The sequence below is a fragment of the Grus americana genome, chromosome 1 (assembly GCF_028858705.1).
Source record: "Grus americana isolate bGruAme1 chromosome 1, bGruAme1.mat, whole genome shotgun sequence".
Classification (NCBI taxonomy): domain Eukaryota; kingdom Metazoa; phylum Chordata; class Aves; order Gruiformes; family Gruidae; genus Grus; species Grus americana.
The window spans coordinates 197877088-197891266 of NC_072852.1; the positions used below are offsets into that span (position 1 = coordinate 197877088).

The following is a 14179-nucleotide window of genomic DNA, read 5'->3' on the forward strand; positions in this document are numbered from 1 at the left end:
AAGCAATCCAACGGACCAAGGCTTGTTTGTTTTATCCCTCCTGCAAGTTCTGCAGCAAGAGTTCAATGTTAAATGCATTTGAGATTTAGCCTGCAAAGCTGGTGAGGGGATTATTTTTATTTTTTCATGCCTTTTTGGATGTGTTTTAAGGGCCTGCTTCTGTTAGTGCCAAGGACAAGGCTTGGCTGCCTTTAGTGGGTCTCGAATCAGGCCCCAAACACAAGATTATACGGCAAAATAAGAATGGTACTGGTGAGCTGACAGCAGGTACCTGATATTTAAACAGTGTCTCCAGGGGGAAAACCATCTTTTTCTATAAACTAAGATGGACAGATATTCTCCTACAAATGATACATTTGATCTCACCGAGGCTTCACCAAAATAAACCTTGGAAATCTTTTGCCCCAGCTAAGTCAAGTAGACACAGCAGGGGAAAATTAAGCCCTGAAATCTCTTTTGCTCCCTTCTTGCAGCTAAATTTGCAAGAGGCTTTTTTACCACTGGGCCTGCACGCTCTTATGTTTGCGGGGGGAGAGCGGTCTGATGATGCATTGAGATGTGAAGTGATGCAAGACATGAGAGATGCCATGTTCCTTCCATGTAACGAAGATTTTTTCATGGTGAGCTGTGAACCACCTTGTCCCTCGTGCTGGGCCTGCTGGGATGGTGTGGCGAATAACCAATTTGAGTCAAACTAAGCTGCTAATGTATCCAAAATGTGTGTGGAGTTAACATAAACTACATGGGCTCGCTCGGCCGGGCGAGCTTGGGCTGTAAGCCCTCAGGGCAACGGCAGCATCTTCCCTGAACAAAACCGTCATGCGTGCACCGAGTCGGGAGTGATGCTCGAGTCACGGCTGAAGTTCACTTTGCAGAAAAGGTTGGCCTGATTCGATTTTTGGTGACCACAGGGAACGCACATTATAAGATCCCTATAGAAAGTAAAAGGGTATGAGCTTTAACAAAGGGAGCTTTTTGTCCAAATATTATTAGATACTGGAATTAAACAGATTTTATCAGGAACAAAATGCATATTTATATATAGTCTGGCTAAAATTTTTCCTCCTTGGGGTGCTGTAACTTGATGAATGTTTTTTTTCCTTATAGATTGCTGACAGAACCATTTTTAAGAGCATAGAGAGACTTTTATAAAACAACAAATTACTTCTGGATTTTTTAAATTAGGAAACAAAAAGGAGGTGTAAGCCAAATTTCCCCTCTTCCCTTTACGAGTCATTGCTTGAGCACATTGCAAAACACTTTTATCCCAGAAGCCAGACCTAGTACCTGCTTTTCCTTTGCAGAGAAATAAAAAGCCATCGATGAACTCCTTGTGTATCCCTGTTGTGCTGCGGTAAACGCCTGCTCCTTCCCTGGGCCTCCGTAGCAGCGGTCCAGCCCGCGAGCGTGTAGTAGCAGGAACTTCGCTGTATGTAAAAGCTTCTCACACATCTGGGCAATCAATTATGCCAAAGTAACACTGATGATAAAACTTGAATGAGCTTTATTCGGTTGGTGGTGGGAGAACTCGATGTGTAGCCGACTGCTCCCTGCACTGTCATCTCTTGTACAGCGCACCGAAAGGGAAATGATTCTCAGAATTCTTAAATATAATGGCTTGCTGCTTAAACCCCTTATTAGATATATTAGTTGACTAATCACCTCAGAGACTTTCCCTCTAACAGTTTGACAGGCAAGGCTGTGAGAGCGCCTAGTGCTCACGTCCCAGAGCCAAATATTTGCCGGAGCAGCTGTTAAGTCCGTTGCCGGCCGTCTCCGGTGCCTCATACCAGACCAAAGGAGAATCAAAGTCCCTAAACCCGTAGCTTAATGCTCAAGTCTGAAATGGGAGCATTAAAAAATAAAAGTGTAAGTGAGAAAGGTCCGGTTGAGGAATGTTAACGAAGAAGATTTCAGAAACATCATCCTATTCTGTGAGCGCTGCCACAGCGGTGCCCAGCCACCTTGTACCAGCGCTCCCTCCAGCACAGCCCCGCGCCTCTTTGAGCTCCCCCAGCATTTGGGGCACAGCAAGTCCTCAGAAACTTGGATGGAGCAGCAGGTGTTCTCCTGGGACTACGGAGAAAGGAGGCTTGGAAACATCCCTGAAAGCCACTGCCGTTTCTCAGCTGTCCATGCTGAGGAGGGAGCTCTTGGGCAGACAGTGAGTGGGCTGGGTCCAAGGTGGGGAATGGTTTCTTGGTCTTGACGGATGCGGTGGAGCTGGTGGTTCTTGCTGGTAACCAGCGCAGGCAGCAGGAGCACCTCTCAGTCCCTCAGGAGAAAGACGACCAGGAGAAAGGCACTGGTGGCTGGGTTTCTGTAATGCACTGGATTTGTAACTCTGCTGGTCCATCTCCCTCCTTCCTTTCTCCATGTTGCTGGTTGTGGAAGGAGCTGTCTCCAAGCACACTGCCACAAGATTTCGTCTGGGCAAAAATGTGATGTGGTCCTAAGCGTCAGTTCATTTGGATGGGCCTGGTATGAGAGCTTGAACTGCGTACCTGTATCACACGTGTTAATTAAATCCTGTATAATGACTACATGTATTTACCTGTACATAACGAAGGTGGCATTTTGGTGTTTAAACTGAGTACCTGATTGTGACTGCATGCTAGGTCTACAGCAGTTGCTTTCAGTTTGCACCGATGGAAACAGAATCACTTTTTCCCCCATAACAAGACCTTTACAATCACGCGCAGGCTGTCTGGTGCGTGAAGTCAATAGGATTCTTTCTCTCAAAAGCAAATACTGAGGGAATTAGCAGCTGTGTAAGCCAATATTTACCATTCAGGTAATGAATCACAGCAGAGACTGCCCAACGCGCTGGCATCCTCGCCTCGGAGGAGCGAGGTCCTGTATGGGCTTGCCCTGGTGCAAGCGGCTGCAGCGCCATCAGGCTCTGGGAAGCGTGTGGCCCAGCGAAGCTGGGCGCTCTGCCCAGCAGCATCAACCGCTCTGCCGGCTTTCAAAGTGCTTTCCAAACCCGATTGAAGGGAGTTGCTCAATAACTTGTAAGGGAGATAAGTAATTTTATTTTATTGCTGCCTGACATGATGTTCACTTGCCCCAGCTTCAGAGGGTTGATAGGATCCAAAGGGGAGTCTTACTACTTTTTGGTTTCAGGTTAACCTGCGAAGATAAACCAGTTTGGGTTGTGCCCTGAGCTGCTTCAGCATTAAATATGAGGAATGCTTGATGGAAAGGACTCATCTTTCGAATTAAACAACATTTTTCAGCTTCATGTATGCCTTGATTTTGCTGGAGGTTTTCTCACAGGTTGGTAACAGCAAATATTGCTTACCTGAAAGCAAAGGATTATCATGTTTAGGAGGAAGGATGTTATTTCTACTCTTTCTTGAATACTTGAATTCTACTTTTTTTGCTATTGTAAGCCTTCTAAGTGGGTGAAAAGAGCCTGCGATGGCAGGCAAGATTCTGTTTTCAAAGTTTAAGGTAAATTTTCCTTCAGCTTTCCTGCTGTGCTCTCTGCAACGCAAACGAGAAGGAAATGACACCTCTCCCTAGCGAGCTGCATGTACCCACCCGGTGTTGCCCAGTGCTGAAGGTGACTGAGTTGTTACCTGAGTGCTTTCATCAGTAATAACCACCAAAATTGGTAAATATTAAGAAAATGTAAATTAAATTAACTTTTTTTTTTTTTTCTTCGCCAAGGCCAGCAGCCAGTACAATGCTGGAGGCACTTGCAGTCTGGGAGCTGTGATTCATGTCACCTCCAGCGAGGTTCCTCTCCCCTCTTCTAATGAACATTGGGGAATACACAGGTACCTGGCCTCTCGCACACCGAGTGACTTTTTTTAGCCATGCCTAGTGAAATGTTTGCCACCTTGCTCTCAGTGTCTGGAAAACCCGGAAGGCATCACATTTAATGAAGCTGTGCCTCCACGTGTTAACCAGCTGCCCCAGGTGCCCCCATCCAGCACAGCTGCCCCTGTGAGAAGTCCAGCTCGGCCGCCGCTGCAGCACGATGCCCTTGTGGGATGCAGAGCTGGTGTGGGGGCAAGCAAGAGATGGAGAAGACACGAGGCACAGAGAAAACTTTGTGAAGAGGCCAGCGTGGAGGAGCTGGAGAAGGTGAGAGGTGCAGGGCTGAGAGCCAGGGGTTCAACCCCAGGGCCACTGTGCTGAGATTTTCCAGGTATAAAGACAAATCAGGCCCCTCACCTCCAGGGCTTACCGCGGATGGGCTGACGCTGCTGGCATTCGACTGGTGCAAAGCAGCCACACTGTGGTGCTGGTTCGCGTGAGGGCTTCCCACATGTGAATCCCACACCGATATTTTGTGCCACGTGGGCCAGCGTGGTGGGCATCTCCCCACGGCTGAGGCACGGGAGGCTCTTCCAGCACCAGTGACCGGTGTTATTTGGCCGTTCATGTGGCACAGAAACACTGTCACGGGGACAGCTCTGCTACGGGACGGGGGACATGGTGATCCCCCCAGGGAGGGCAAAGTTCTGCTGAACTGGCTCCATTCATTACAGGTGGGGAAGGGGAGAAAGGATGGCACAGGCTGAAGTGACTTGTTCAGTCCATTTGCAAGTGATCCTGGGCGGAAAAATGTTGCAAACCCCACTGAGGACAGAGAAATAATACAAAGGGACCTACAGAGAAGCAAGAAATATGAGCAGGAAACAATAAAATGAGATTCAGCTTGGAAAAATACAAGGGAATACATGTGGGGAATAATATTTAGTAACAACTTCAGTGGGAGGAAAAGAATGGGAAAGTAGAAAATCTGGAGGGGAAAGAAGAGCTCCGGCCCGGCCAGGAGTGAACAGCAAATTATATTTTGCAAGGAAGGTGCTGATGTTAATGTGCTGAGCTGGGACCCAAACCCTGGCTCGCTCTCCTGTGGGCAGTACGGGCCACATTTAAGCAACAGTCTCTGATCGCACCAAGTGCCACTTTCCTCTAATAAACATGGCGATGGCTGGTAACAGCTCTGTGGGGACATGCAGACCTCCTGCTAATGGGGAGCAACCGGCTTCTCCATGTGCGTGTTGTGAGGGAGTCACAGAATCATAGAATGGTTTGGGTTGGAAGGGACCTCAGAGACCACCTAGCTCCAACCCCCCCCCTCCCCCTGCCATGGGCAGGGACACCCTCCACTAGACCAGGTTGCCCAAAGCCCCATCCAACTCGGCCTTCATGTCACTGGTGATGGTTTCCTGCTGCCCCCATCCATGGCTTGGTCAGTGGTTTGGACATGGTGGGTCAACCAGGCCCCCATCTTGCTCTGTGCAGACGCCAGCGGGTGCCGGCACGGCTTTTGGTCAGCGCTGCCTGAGCACGACGGGTTTGCCCACAGCTGCCTTGGGGGTACCGCCATGCCCACACTTCCCTGTGTGAGGCCACCAGCAGCACGTTGGTGTGGGCAAACCAGCGCCAGCCCAGCCTCTATGCATTTTGCTGGCTTCTCCCCACCATCATTTCTGCTCACCGTGCACACCAGTACTGGCCGCTTCAGTGCCGTGAGTAGGTAGCAATGTATTCAGCAGCAGGCACTGAAAAAGTACGCCGCACACGTCAAACTGCGAGTGAGCGAGAACATAAATTTAAGGGGTGTAAACAGCAGGAAAAAAGAGGAATTGTTTAGGGCAGTCTGGGAAGATGGGACTGAGTAACGGGATGGAATTGAGCAAGCAAAAAGGCGGACGGCCTCACAGGGCGCGTTTCCTGAGCCGTGAGTCATCCCGTGTGGAGCTGCAGGACCCGCTGCGGAGAGCCCCACCGGGAGCACTCGGCCAGGGCTGCAGGGTGGGTGAAGTGAGTGCAGGAGTGGTTCCACCGCTTCTTACAGCCATATAAGGCTAAAAATGTATTTACGGGCTACACAGCAGGTTTAGAAGCATGACTGTGTTGGTTTGGTGTTTTTTTTTTTAAATCCTCAGATTTTCAGAGTCTTGCGTTATAAAGAAAAGGGGAAGACCGGCTCTCCTGGGGAACAGATGCACGTTCGGTGGTGGGCTGGGAGCCACCGTGCCCATCCTGCTCCCCGGTCCGAGCCCATCCCTGCGCTGTGAGGGTGCAGCGCTACACAGCAGCACTGCACCGGGGTTCTCCAGTTACGGTGTTACGTGCGGGACTGTTCCTTCTGAGCTGCAAGCAAATAGAGCCCGTGCCTCAACTAGCACGGTAATCTATAGCAAGTAAATAACTGCATCGTGCCTAACCACCACTTGTGCTTGCTCAGCGTTTGTCAGCAACGCTTTCCCCATGCCACCCATAGACACTATGTGCAGGAGGAAAAAACCTCTACCCCTCTTCACCAAGGAAAAAAAAAAAAACCAAAACAAACCAAAAAACCAAAACCAAAAACCAAACCTGCTAAAGAGGAAAAAAAAAAAAAGGAGTTTTGACACAAACTATTGACTTCTCCTGCTGCGAAGTGCTCATCACTTCAGCACATCTGCGCTAGGCTGTGGCTGGCCCCTCGCCCCTGCCAGCTTTCTGCTTCCAGCCCTGCTCCTTTGCCTCCCCCGGAGGCCAGGAAGCCGTGACATTTTGGGACATGCTGCATCCAGCCTGACCAAGGCTATGGGTTTTTTTCCCCCAGACTTATTTGAGCTACAAACACACAGAGCCAAGGAGGCCCAATTTCCCCTCCGTGCCCTTTCTGCCCCTGCCAGCCACCTGCTTTGCCTCGCAGGACAGTATCGGCGGTGTTGGCATCACCAGCGGCAGGAGGGAGCAAACACTGGGAAAGTGAAATGGCCTTGTCCCAGATGGCATTACGCCCCGGCACAACGTGGGGGTTGGGTTTTGTCTCCCAAAGATGGAATTTGCTCAAGTGAGAAGGGTCCCCGTACAGCAGGAGGTGGGAACAGCACGGCCGCTAACTGAGAGTTGCAGGATCAAAATGCTTAGCTGGTAACTGGGAGCCCAGCTGAAACCAAAATGCTCTGAAAATGCCATTTGCTGCAGAGTATTTGGTATTATTTGGAAAGGGGGAGCCTGATGGGGCCATGGGCTCTGCCCATCCTGCTCCCCAACCATCCCTGCGGCCACTGGGGCACGAGGGGTCCCAAGCTCACCTGATGCTCAAACACCCTTCTCTCTGCTCCCCTGCTCCCCCAGCAAACCCCCTCAGACACATTATTCAGCCATGTAGGTTGTTTTTACTGTTATTCTTTAAAAACACAGCAAAAAAAGCCCCAAACTTTGCTTTCTGCCAGGATCTGGAGAACTGGGCTGGTCAGATGGGCTCTTGTGGACAGAGGAAAGTAAAGCATTAACTGAAAAGAAAAAAAACAAAAAACAACAAATCCAAAAACCAAACTATAACAAAAACAGTCACACCATAAAGTATTTATTAAGTAACAAAGGGGTCTTTTTTTCTTCATTTGTAAGAAACACTTTAAAGCAAGTGCCCTTTCAGAGATTTAAAAGCTATATCAAATGGTAACATTGGTTTTACATTATTGTACATGACAAAAAAACAAAACAAAAAAAAAACCCCACCACATCTCACAAACTTCCTTTTATTACAACTCAGGTTTCTCTGCCTTCAGTTGTAAATTAATTTCTACAGACTTAAATTTAACTTATTCTTTTTTTTTTTTTTTTTTAAACAAGTAAACAATATACAAAGAGATTCACCTGAATGTCACAGGTCAGAGGAGGTCTCCTTGCCAGGCGCGTTCAAGGCAGCACACGCTGGCAGGGGGAGGCGAGAGCTGCCCGGGTTCACAGTTGGGAAGGCTACCGAAGGCATGGATGGGCTTGGCTTCTGGCCACGCAGCAACGGGCTGGGGTCTCACCTGGGGCCAAGCACCTCCAGCTCCTGCCAGAGCCACCAGCCGCTGAAGGCATCCGCCCCCCCCCCCCCCCCGCGCCTAACGCAAACCCAGCTTTGCAAGGACAGAGTGACCGAGTTGCCAGACAAAATTTGGCAAGGCAGGAACGTAATTCTCCACGAGATCAAGCGTACACTGGGTTCTCCAAAAGCCTGGGATCACCCAACTCTGGTGCACCCGCTGCCTTTAAGGCCCCCCCCCCCCCGCAAGCTGTGCAGGCAGCACAGAGCAGCCACCGGAGCCTGCAGCAGCCCATCGCTGCCTTGCCAAAGCCGCCCGGCCCGAGGGGAAGCCCGGTCCCCTAAGTCAATCCTTCTGCCCAGGTCCTACGCGCTGAATGGGGCGAAGGCAGCCAGGACCAGCAGAGCTGGGATAAATTACCTATTCATTTTCGTATGTCAGTGGTCAAACCATTTCTGCCCGCTGCAGACTGCTTGTGTGTGGCGTGTTTATGAGTAAACCATTGCATTTGGCAACGTTTCCGCATGTATGTGTAATTTAAAAACAGACATACAAAAAATAGTAGTATCACAGTTATTGCTACATACTGATACAGTATCAGACAATAAGAAACCTGGTCTGGTTACAGTAATTGCCCGGTTTTGGTATATGCCCTCAGTCCTCTGGTGCGGTATTTCAGCTGAAGAAGAAATGGATGGAAATGCAGAGATGATTAAGTTGTTTGGTTTGTTTGGGGGTTTTTTGTTGGGTGTTTTTTTTTTTTTTAAGAGACAAACCCAGCCATAAACAGTTCAGTTTGTTGCATTGGGGCTGATACATTACGATTCTGATTATTCCCAGTGCGCTGCTGCCTCTTCCACCTGGAGAAGTCTTTTTCCCCAGATGAAGCAAGGCGAGACAGAGCCAGCAGCTCCCATGCAAAGTGCCCCCCCCCCCCCGACCCCCGTGGCGTCACGGGCAGTCACATGCACCTTCACCCTTTGGTTGGGCTTTTTACCTTGTTTTTAAATACAGCTGTGCCTTCCTACTCCTCTGCCCCATGGGTAAAGAAGAAAAGGGGATAGGTTTCAAACCTCCACCAGCCCCTCCATGCCCGGGGTGGGGGGGGCTTTGTGTGACCCCCCCCACAGAGCAGAGCTGGGGACCCGGAGTGGGCTGGGGGGGTGGGGGGGGGGGCGGGGAACGAGCCCATCACCCTATGCTCAGACTCGAGCACAAGCAGGGCTTGGGTCTGACAACATCGTGCGCCTTCACACGGGTTTACTGTTTCATGGGAAGTGAGGTGAAATCAGGCGTGTTTGGAGTCACAGCACAACCTTTTTCTGCAAAGGCAGTTTGAGCTCAGATGCTGCTAGCTGTACCAAAAGCTTTGCTGAGCGTCAGGAAGAGCAAGCACCTCGTACCCTGTTTTTTTAGTAAAAAGTTCACAAAGATAAACACAGTCTGTGCAAACCACTACTGGGTCCTGATCTTGAGGCAAAACCAAATCAAGAAGGGTTTCAAGTGCACTGGAAGGAAGAGCTGAATAATTCACACTCTTCTAATTCCTACATAAATACCAGGGACAAAAAAAAATTGGTCTTTGCAAGACTAACCCTTTCGTGGCATTTCACCCCAAACCTGGGGGTGCGTAAGAAATCACAGGGGCTGGTACCAGCACCCAGCACGCAGGGATTGCACTGTTCGGCTCTCAGTTGTGATTGTCTGTAAAGCAACGGGAAATGTCATTAAGGAGCTGGGAGAGGAGAAAAGAGGTGTCTTAAGTACTGCGATGTGGTACAGTGTAACAAAACTCTTTCTGCGAATTAATTAGGCAAATACTTCTGACCATGTCATACCTGAAGGGCACTTAATGGCTCCGGCATTTATCTCACAAGTACAGCGATCTGAAATGCATATGCATTTTCAGCGTAATCCTTCGCCGCTGTAAATCATGCACTGGAATGAGAGCATATCTGGCAACGTTAATTCAGAGATATCATCCTACGGTTTCTGGCAACGGACCCCGATGAAAATAAATGGTTTATAAACACTGTCTGACATGCATGAGCCTTTCAAAATTATTTACAAGTGATGTTCTGGGAGCTTCATTCCAAGGAAGTATTTCTCCTCCATTCAGTTTAGATATTAAAATCTGTCGGGTGGGGAGGGGGAGGAAGGCGTCAGTGCTACACAGTCACAGCTGGGTACATCTTCTGTTCGCTGCTCGTGTGCGGGTAGGGCGACTGGATCTGCCTGTAGCCGCTCTGCAAACCGTCGAGGAAGGGGGGCACTGGGGTCAGCGGCATCGAGTCGTGCTGCACAGCGTAGCCCACGTACTGGGGGTGCAGGTACTGCCCCTGGTGCGGCACGATCTGGGTAGCCTGCTGGCAGTTCAGCACCGAGAAGTTTGTCGGCATGTTGACGTAGACATTATTCATGGTCCCTTCTGGCAAACAGCAGTTGGTCTGGGACCTGGTCGGGGGGGCTCTGGCCCCCGAGTTGGCGCTGGAGCTGGAGCTGGCAGCGGTGCTCGACTGGCGGGAGGAGGAGCCCCGGGAGGTGCTGGCACTTGGGATCATGGGGATCGTCTCCATCAGGCGGGTACCCCCGGGGGCTCGGCTCTGCTGGGGCTCCTGCTTGGGTCGCAGGCATCTGCAGCAGCAAGCCGCCACCAGCGACCCCAAGATGATGAAGGCGACAAATACAGATCCAACGATAAGGAACGGCACGTAGATGGGCACTGCAACAGCAAGAAACACACCGTCACTGGGGGACAAGGACAAACAGCAGCTCCAGCAGAGGGTTCCCCCCTCACCCCAGCAGAGCCCATCTCCCCCCAGCACAGGTCAATGCAGGGTGAGCACTACAAGCTGTGTGTGCAGCCGAGCATTTTACACAGGGAAGATGAAAAGGGCTGCAAAACCAATGGCTGGAGTTTCCAAAAGCATGTTCAAAGTTATTAGCCAGAAGGAAAGCCCACAGTTCATGCCTCGAGGGAGGGCAGCTTGCTCCTGTTGATGGTGGTCTAGTCCACATCAACCACCACTCCAGATCTTGTCTCCAACATGCCCTACTAGAAACATCAGGCAAGAGAATGCTGGGTTTGAACAGTGCCATAGGGACATACTTTGGGGGCTGGAGCCCTGCTCACAGCTTGGGAGCATGGGGTGACCAAACCCCAGTGCTGCATCACATCCCTCCTCATTGCCAGCCCTCTCTGGCTGCTGTCGCCCCTCCAGGCAGGGAGACAGCCAGGCAGTGACCAGGCAGCAGTCACAGGAGCTCTGCCACCCCACAGCCCTGGGAGAGTGTTTGGCTGCTCTGCGCTCCAGCCCTGGGTTTCGGGAGAAACCACGGGGTGGGCAGCAGGACGACAGCACCACGCTGCAAAGCTTCACTACCAACAGAGGGGCAGCATCGCTCCTTGTGAGGCTTAAAGAAGGGACATCAGGACAGGAGGAGTGCGGGTAGGTGAAGGGTGGGAGCAGAAAGTATGGGTGATGCTTCAGTGGTGGGGTCAGGAGCCTGACAAGGCGGATGGCGAACACCATCCTTGGAACAACCTGGGCTCTGGTTGCTCTGCGCTCCCAGGGAAAAAGCTGTTTTCTCTGCCTCATTAAGAAATCTGCATGGATATATCTGGGAATAACGAGGGGACAGTGCCTCCCTTTCAGCACTTGTGAACGCTCCAAACATGCCTGGGCTTCATCATTTCCACTGAAATCTGGCAGCCCCGAGATTCAGGCAGGGCTGCGGACCCCTGCCTGACCGCTGCTAACCACGTCCCCTGGCACAGCGGCTGCCTCTCCCGCAAGTTAACTGGTGCCAGCACAGGGTGACGGCTCCAAATCTGCTGAGCAGTAAATATTAAGAAAATAATGAATTGTTAAGAAAAATGCCTTGTTCTCAGAACTGTAAAGGGGGTTATCTCTCCGCACAGGTCAGAACACCTCCTCGCACAGGTGATTACATGGAGCAAGTTATAACCAAAAGGCCACATTTCTCCCATTTCTTCCATAATTTTAGCACTTTTTAAACAAAAGGCTTGCAAAAAATTGTTTCCACTTCTGCGCTTGGCGCTACAGTAGCTCCTTAGCAGGTGCACGCACTTGCTACAGCCCGTAACATGCAAGTTTTCCAAGAGTAAATCTGCCCTAATTATAACATCACTTCAGGCTACTTCTGGTGCGTTCAGCGTGTGGGGATGGCAGCACGGGTGCTGGGAAGCCACCGAGGTTTTTTTTTTTTTTTTTAAACAGCACTAGAAAGACTTGAGTTTATCCTTGAAAGTCAATCTTGCAAAAACCAGTACTAAGTGGGGGTATCTGAGCCGGAAGAACGTATACAATTAGAGCGGGGAGCAGCCAGAAGTAATTTTGGAATGTCATGTTACTTTTTTTTGTGTAGCTCGTATAGGTTGTTTCTTTTTTTTTTTTTTTCCTCTTCCCTTTTTAAACTGGGAGCACAGACGGGGCTGAGGAGCCAATTCAGCGCGGGGCAGAGCCGCACAAGACACAGACAGCTTGCCCCAGGCTGTCGGCAGCGGTGTCACCTCTTTCTAAAGAAAACAGGGCTGGACTTTCAAATAACAGGGAGGGAAAAAAAAGCAGCAGTATCTGAGCGTGGGCACTTTTCCCCGTTTAACACTGCAGACGGGCCTGGCTGGCCCCACCTCCAGTCATTCTGCCCCACGACTCGCCGGCGGAGGGGACTGGCGACAAGGGGAAGGAGCGGGACAGAAGTTTGCCGCAAACCCCCGGCGGCTCCCCAGGAGCCACTGAACCTCGGGGGACCCCCCGGGGCCGTGCCGGGGCCGCCTCACCTGCCGCGCTGTCGGGGCCGTCCTTGCCGGGGCGGCCCGTCTCGCCGCCGCCCTGCCGCCGGTCGTTGTCGCAGGCGCCCTGGTCGAGTCGCGCCTCGGCGCTGGAGCAGCAGTAGCGGAGGGCGCAGCTGCCGCAGCAGATGGTGGCGTCGCCGCCGTCGAAGCGCTCCGGGCACTGGAAGCCGTCCCGCCAGCCGCCCTGCCCGTCCAGCCAGCCGTGGCAGTACTCCCCGCTGGCCGCGGCCCCCGCCGGCAGCAGCCAGCCCAGCGCCGCCAGCAGCAGCCAGCACCGCCCGCCCCGCATGGCGCCGCCGAGGGGGCGGCGGGCGGGCGGCCGGTCGGTCAGAGCCCCCCCGCGCCGGGGCAGCGCCGCCCGGCCCCCCGGGACATGCAGCCGCCGCGCTGCGGGGAGTCTCGCCGCGGGTCCTGCTGCCGCCGCCGCCGCATGCCCGGGGCTGGCCCGCGGGGTTCGGAGCCGCCGCCGTTAAGAACCCACCGGGCGGCGCGGGAATGGGGGGGGGGGTGGGAAGGCGGGCGGCGCCGCTACTCGCTACTCCCTCCCCACCGCCGCGCCGCGACGGCCCGGCCTGCGCCCTGCGCCCTGCCCATGGGCGAAGGTAGGCGGGCGCGGTTGTAATCCTCCGCCCGCCCGGGGGGCGCCGAGCCGGAGCCGCCGCCGCGGTGCGCCCCGTCCGGCGCCGCGCCCGGCAACAGCCGCTGAGGTGTGGGGGGGGCGCCGCGCCCCGCCCTTATAGGCAGCGGTGGCGACCGAGCGCGCATGCGCCTGCCCCGCCCCCGCCCGACGGGGCGGCCCCGCGCCCCCTGCCCGGGGGATGGGGGGGGGTCACCGGGGCCCGCGGGGGGGGGTGGGACGCGCCGCTGCCCTGCTCCCGCGGTGCCGCTGCAGGCAGCCGTCCTCCCTGCAGCTCCGCCGGGCGCTACGACCGACGCCAGCCCCCCGCCGCCCCCCCCCCCACCCCCAAAACCAGCGATGCGACCCCCGGCGGAGCGGCAGGCAGGTCCCGCTGTGCGGGGTCACACGCTGCCGCCCTGAGTACAGGCGGTGATTTTGCTTCCGCACTTCTTTAACAGTCAGGGACGCAAGGATGCTCTTCCAAACGCGTCCGAGCTGCTGAAGCATCAAGAAAGTTTGACTTTTATGGAGAGATTAAAAACAACTCGCGTATTAGCAACCGGAGCTTTTGCTTACAAGACATTATTAGATCAAGTAAAAAAAATACATCGTGTAATAAAAAGGCAGGAAAAGCGTAGCTCTGGTAACGATCGCTGTTTTAAAATCCTGCTGCTAAATCACTTCACTGTGAGGAAGGCGACCGCAGTAATGTTTATTTCTCTCATTCGGTCGAGCTTTTCTTCTTGAATTAAATTACTGTCACTAGTAACATACCCGTCCTTCCCCCTCCATTTTCGTCTCCCTCTTTTGTTCTCTCTTTGGCCGCTCCCGGACAGCTGCAGGCTTTCACAGAGGTATTAGTCTGGACCAGCAGATTCTGGTCAAATTACAGCCCAGGTAATTGCGTTTTGCCCCCTCGGCTTCGCTGCTGCTCCCAGCGAGTTATTTCCCAGCCGTGTCCCG

The 14179-nt window shown here is 52.8% G+C and overlaps 1 protein-coding gene across 1 annotated transcript; it reads right to left on the reverse strand.

Annotated features, from left to right (window-relative positions):
- Positions 1 to 7250: 7250 nt before the first annotated feature.
- On the reverse strand, positions 7251 to 13288 carry SHISA2 (shisa family member 2). The gene is made up of 2 exons (XM_054813268.1): positions 12583 to 13288; positions 7251 to 10500 (listed from the first exon to the last, which is right to left on the reverse strand). The coding sequence occupies exons 1-2, from the start codon at positions 12884 to 12886 to the stop codon at positions 9947 to 9949; spliced, it is 858 nt and encodes a 285-aa protein (XP_054669243.1). The 5' UTR covers positions 12887 to 13288; the 3' UTR covers positions 7251 to 9946.
- Between the last annotated feature and the right edge of the window lie 891 nt (positions 13289 to 14179).

Bases quoted from the DNA above. Each gene is read 5' to 3' on its own strand.
- SHISA2 (XM_054813268.1), bottom strand. From the start codon at position 12,886: ATGCGGGGCGGGCGGTGCTGGCTGCTGCTGGCGGCGCTGGGCTGGCTG. The intron at 10,501-12,582 runs GTGAGGCGGCCC...TTGCTGTTGCAG, and splicing joins CGGCCCCGACAGCGCGGCAG to TGCCCATCTACGTGCCGTTC.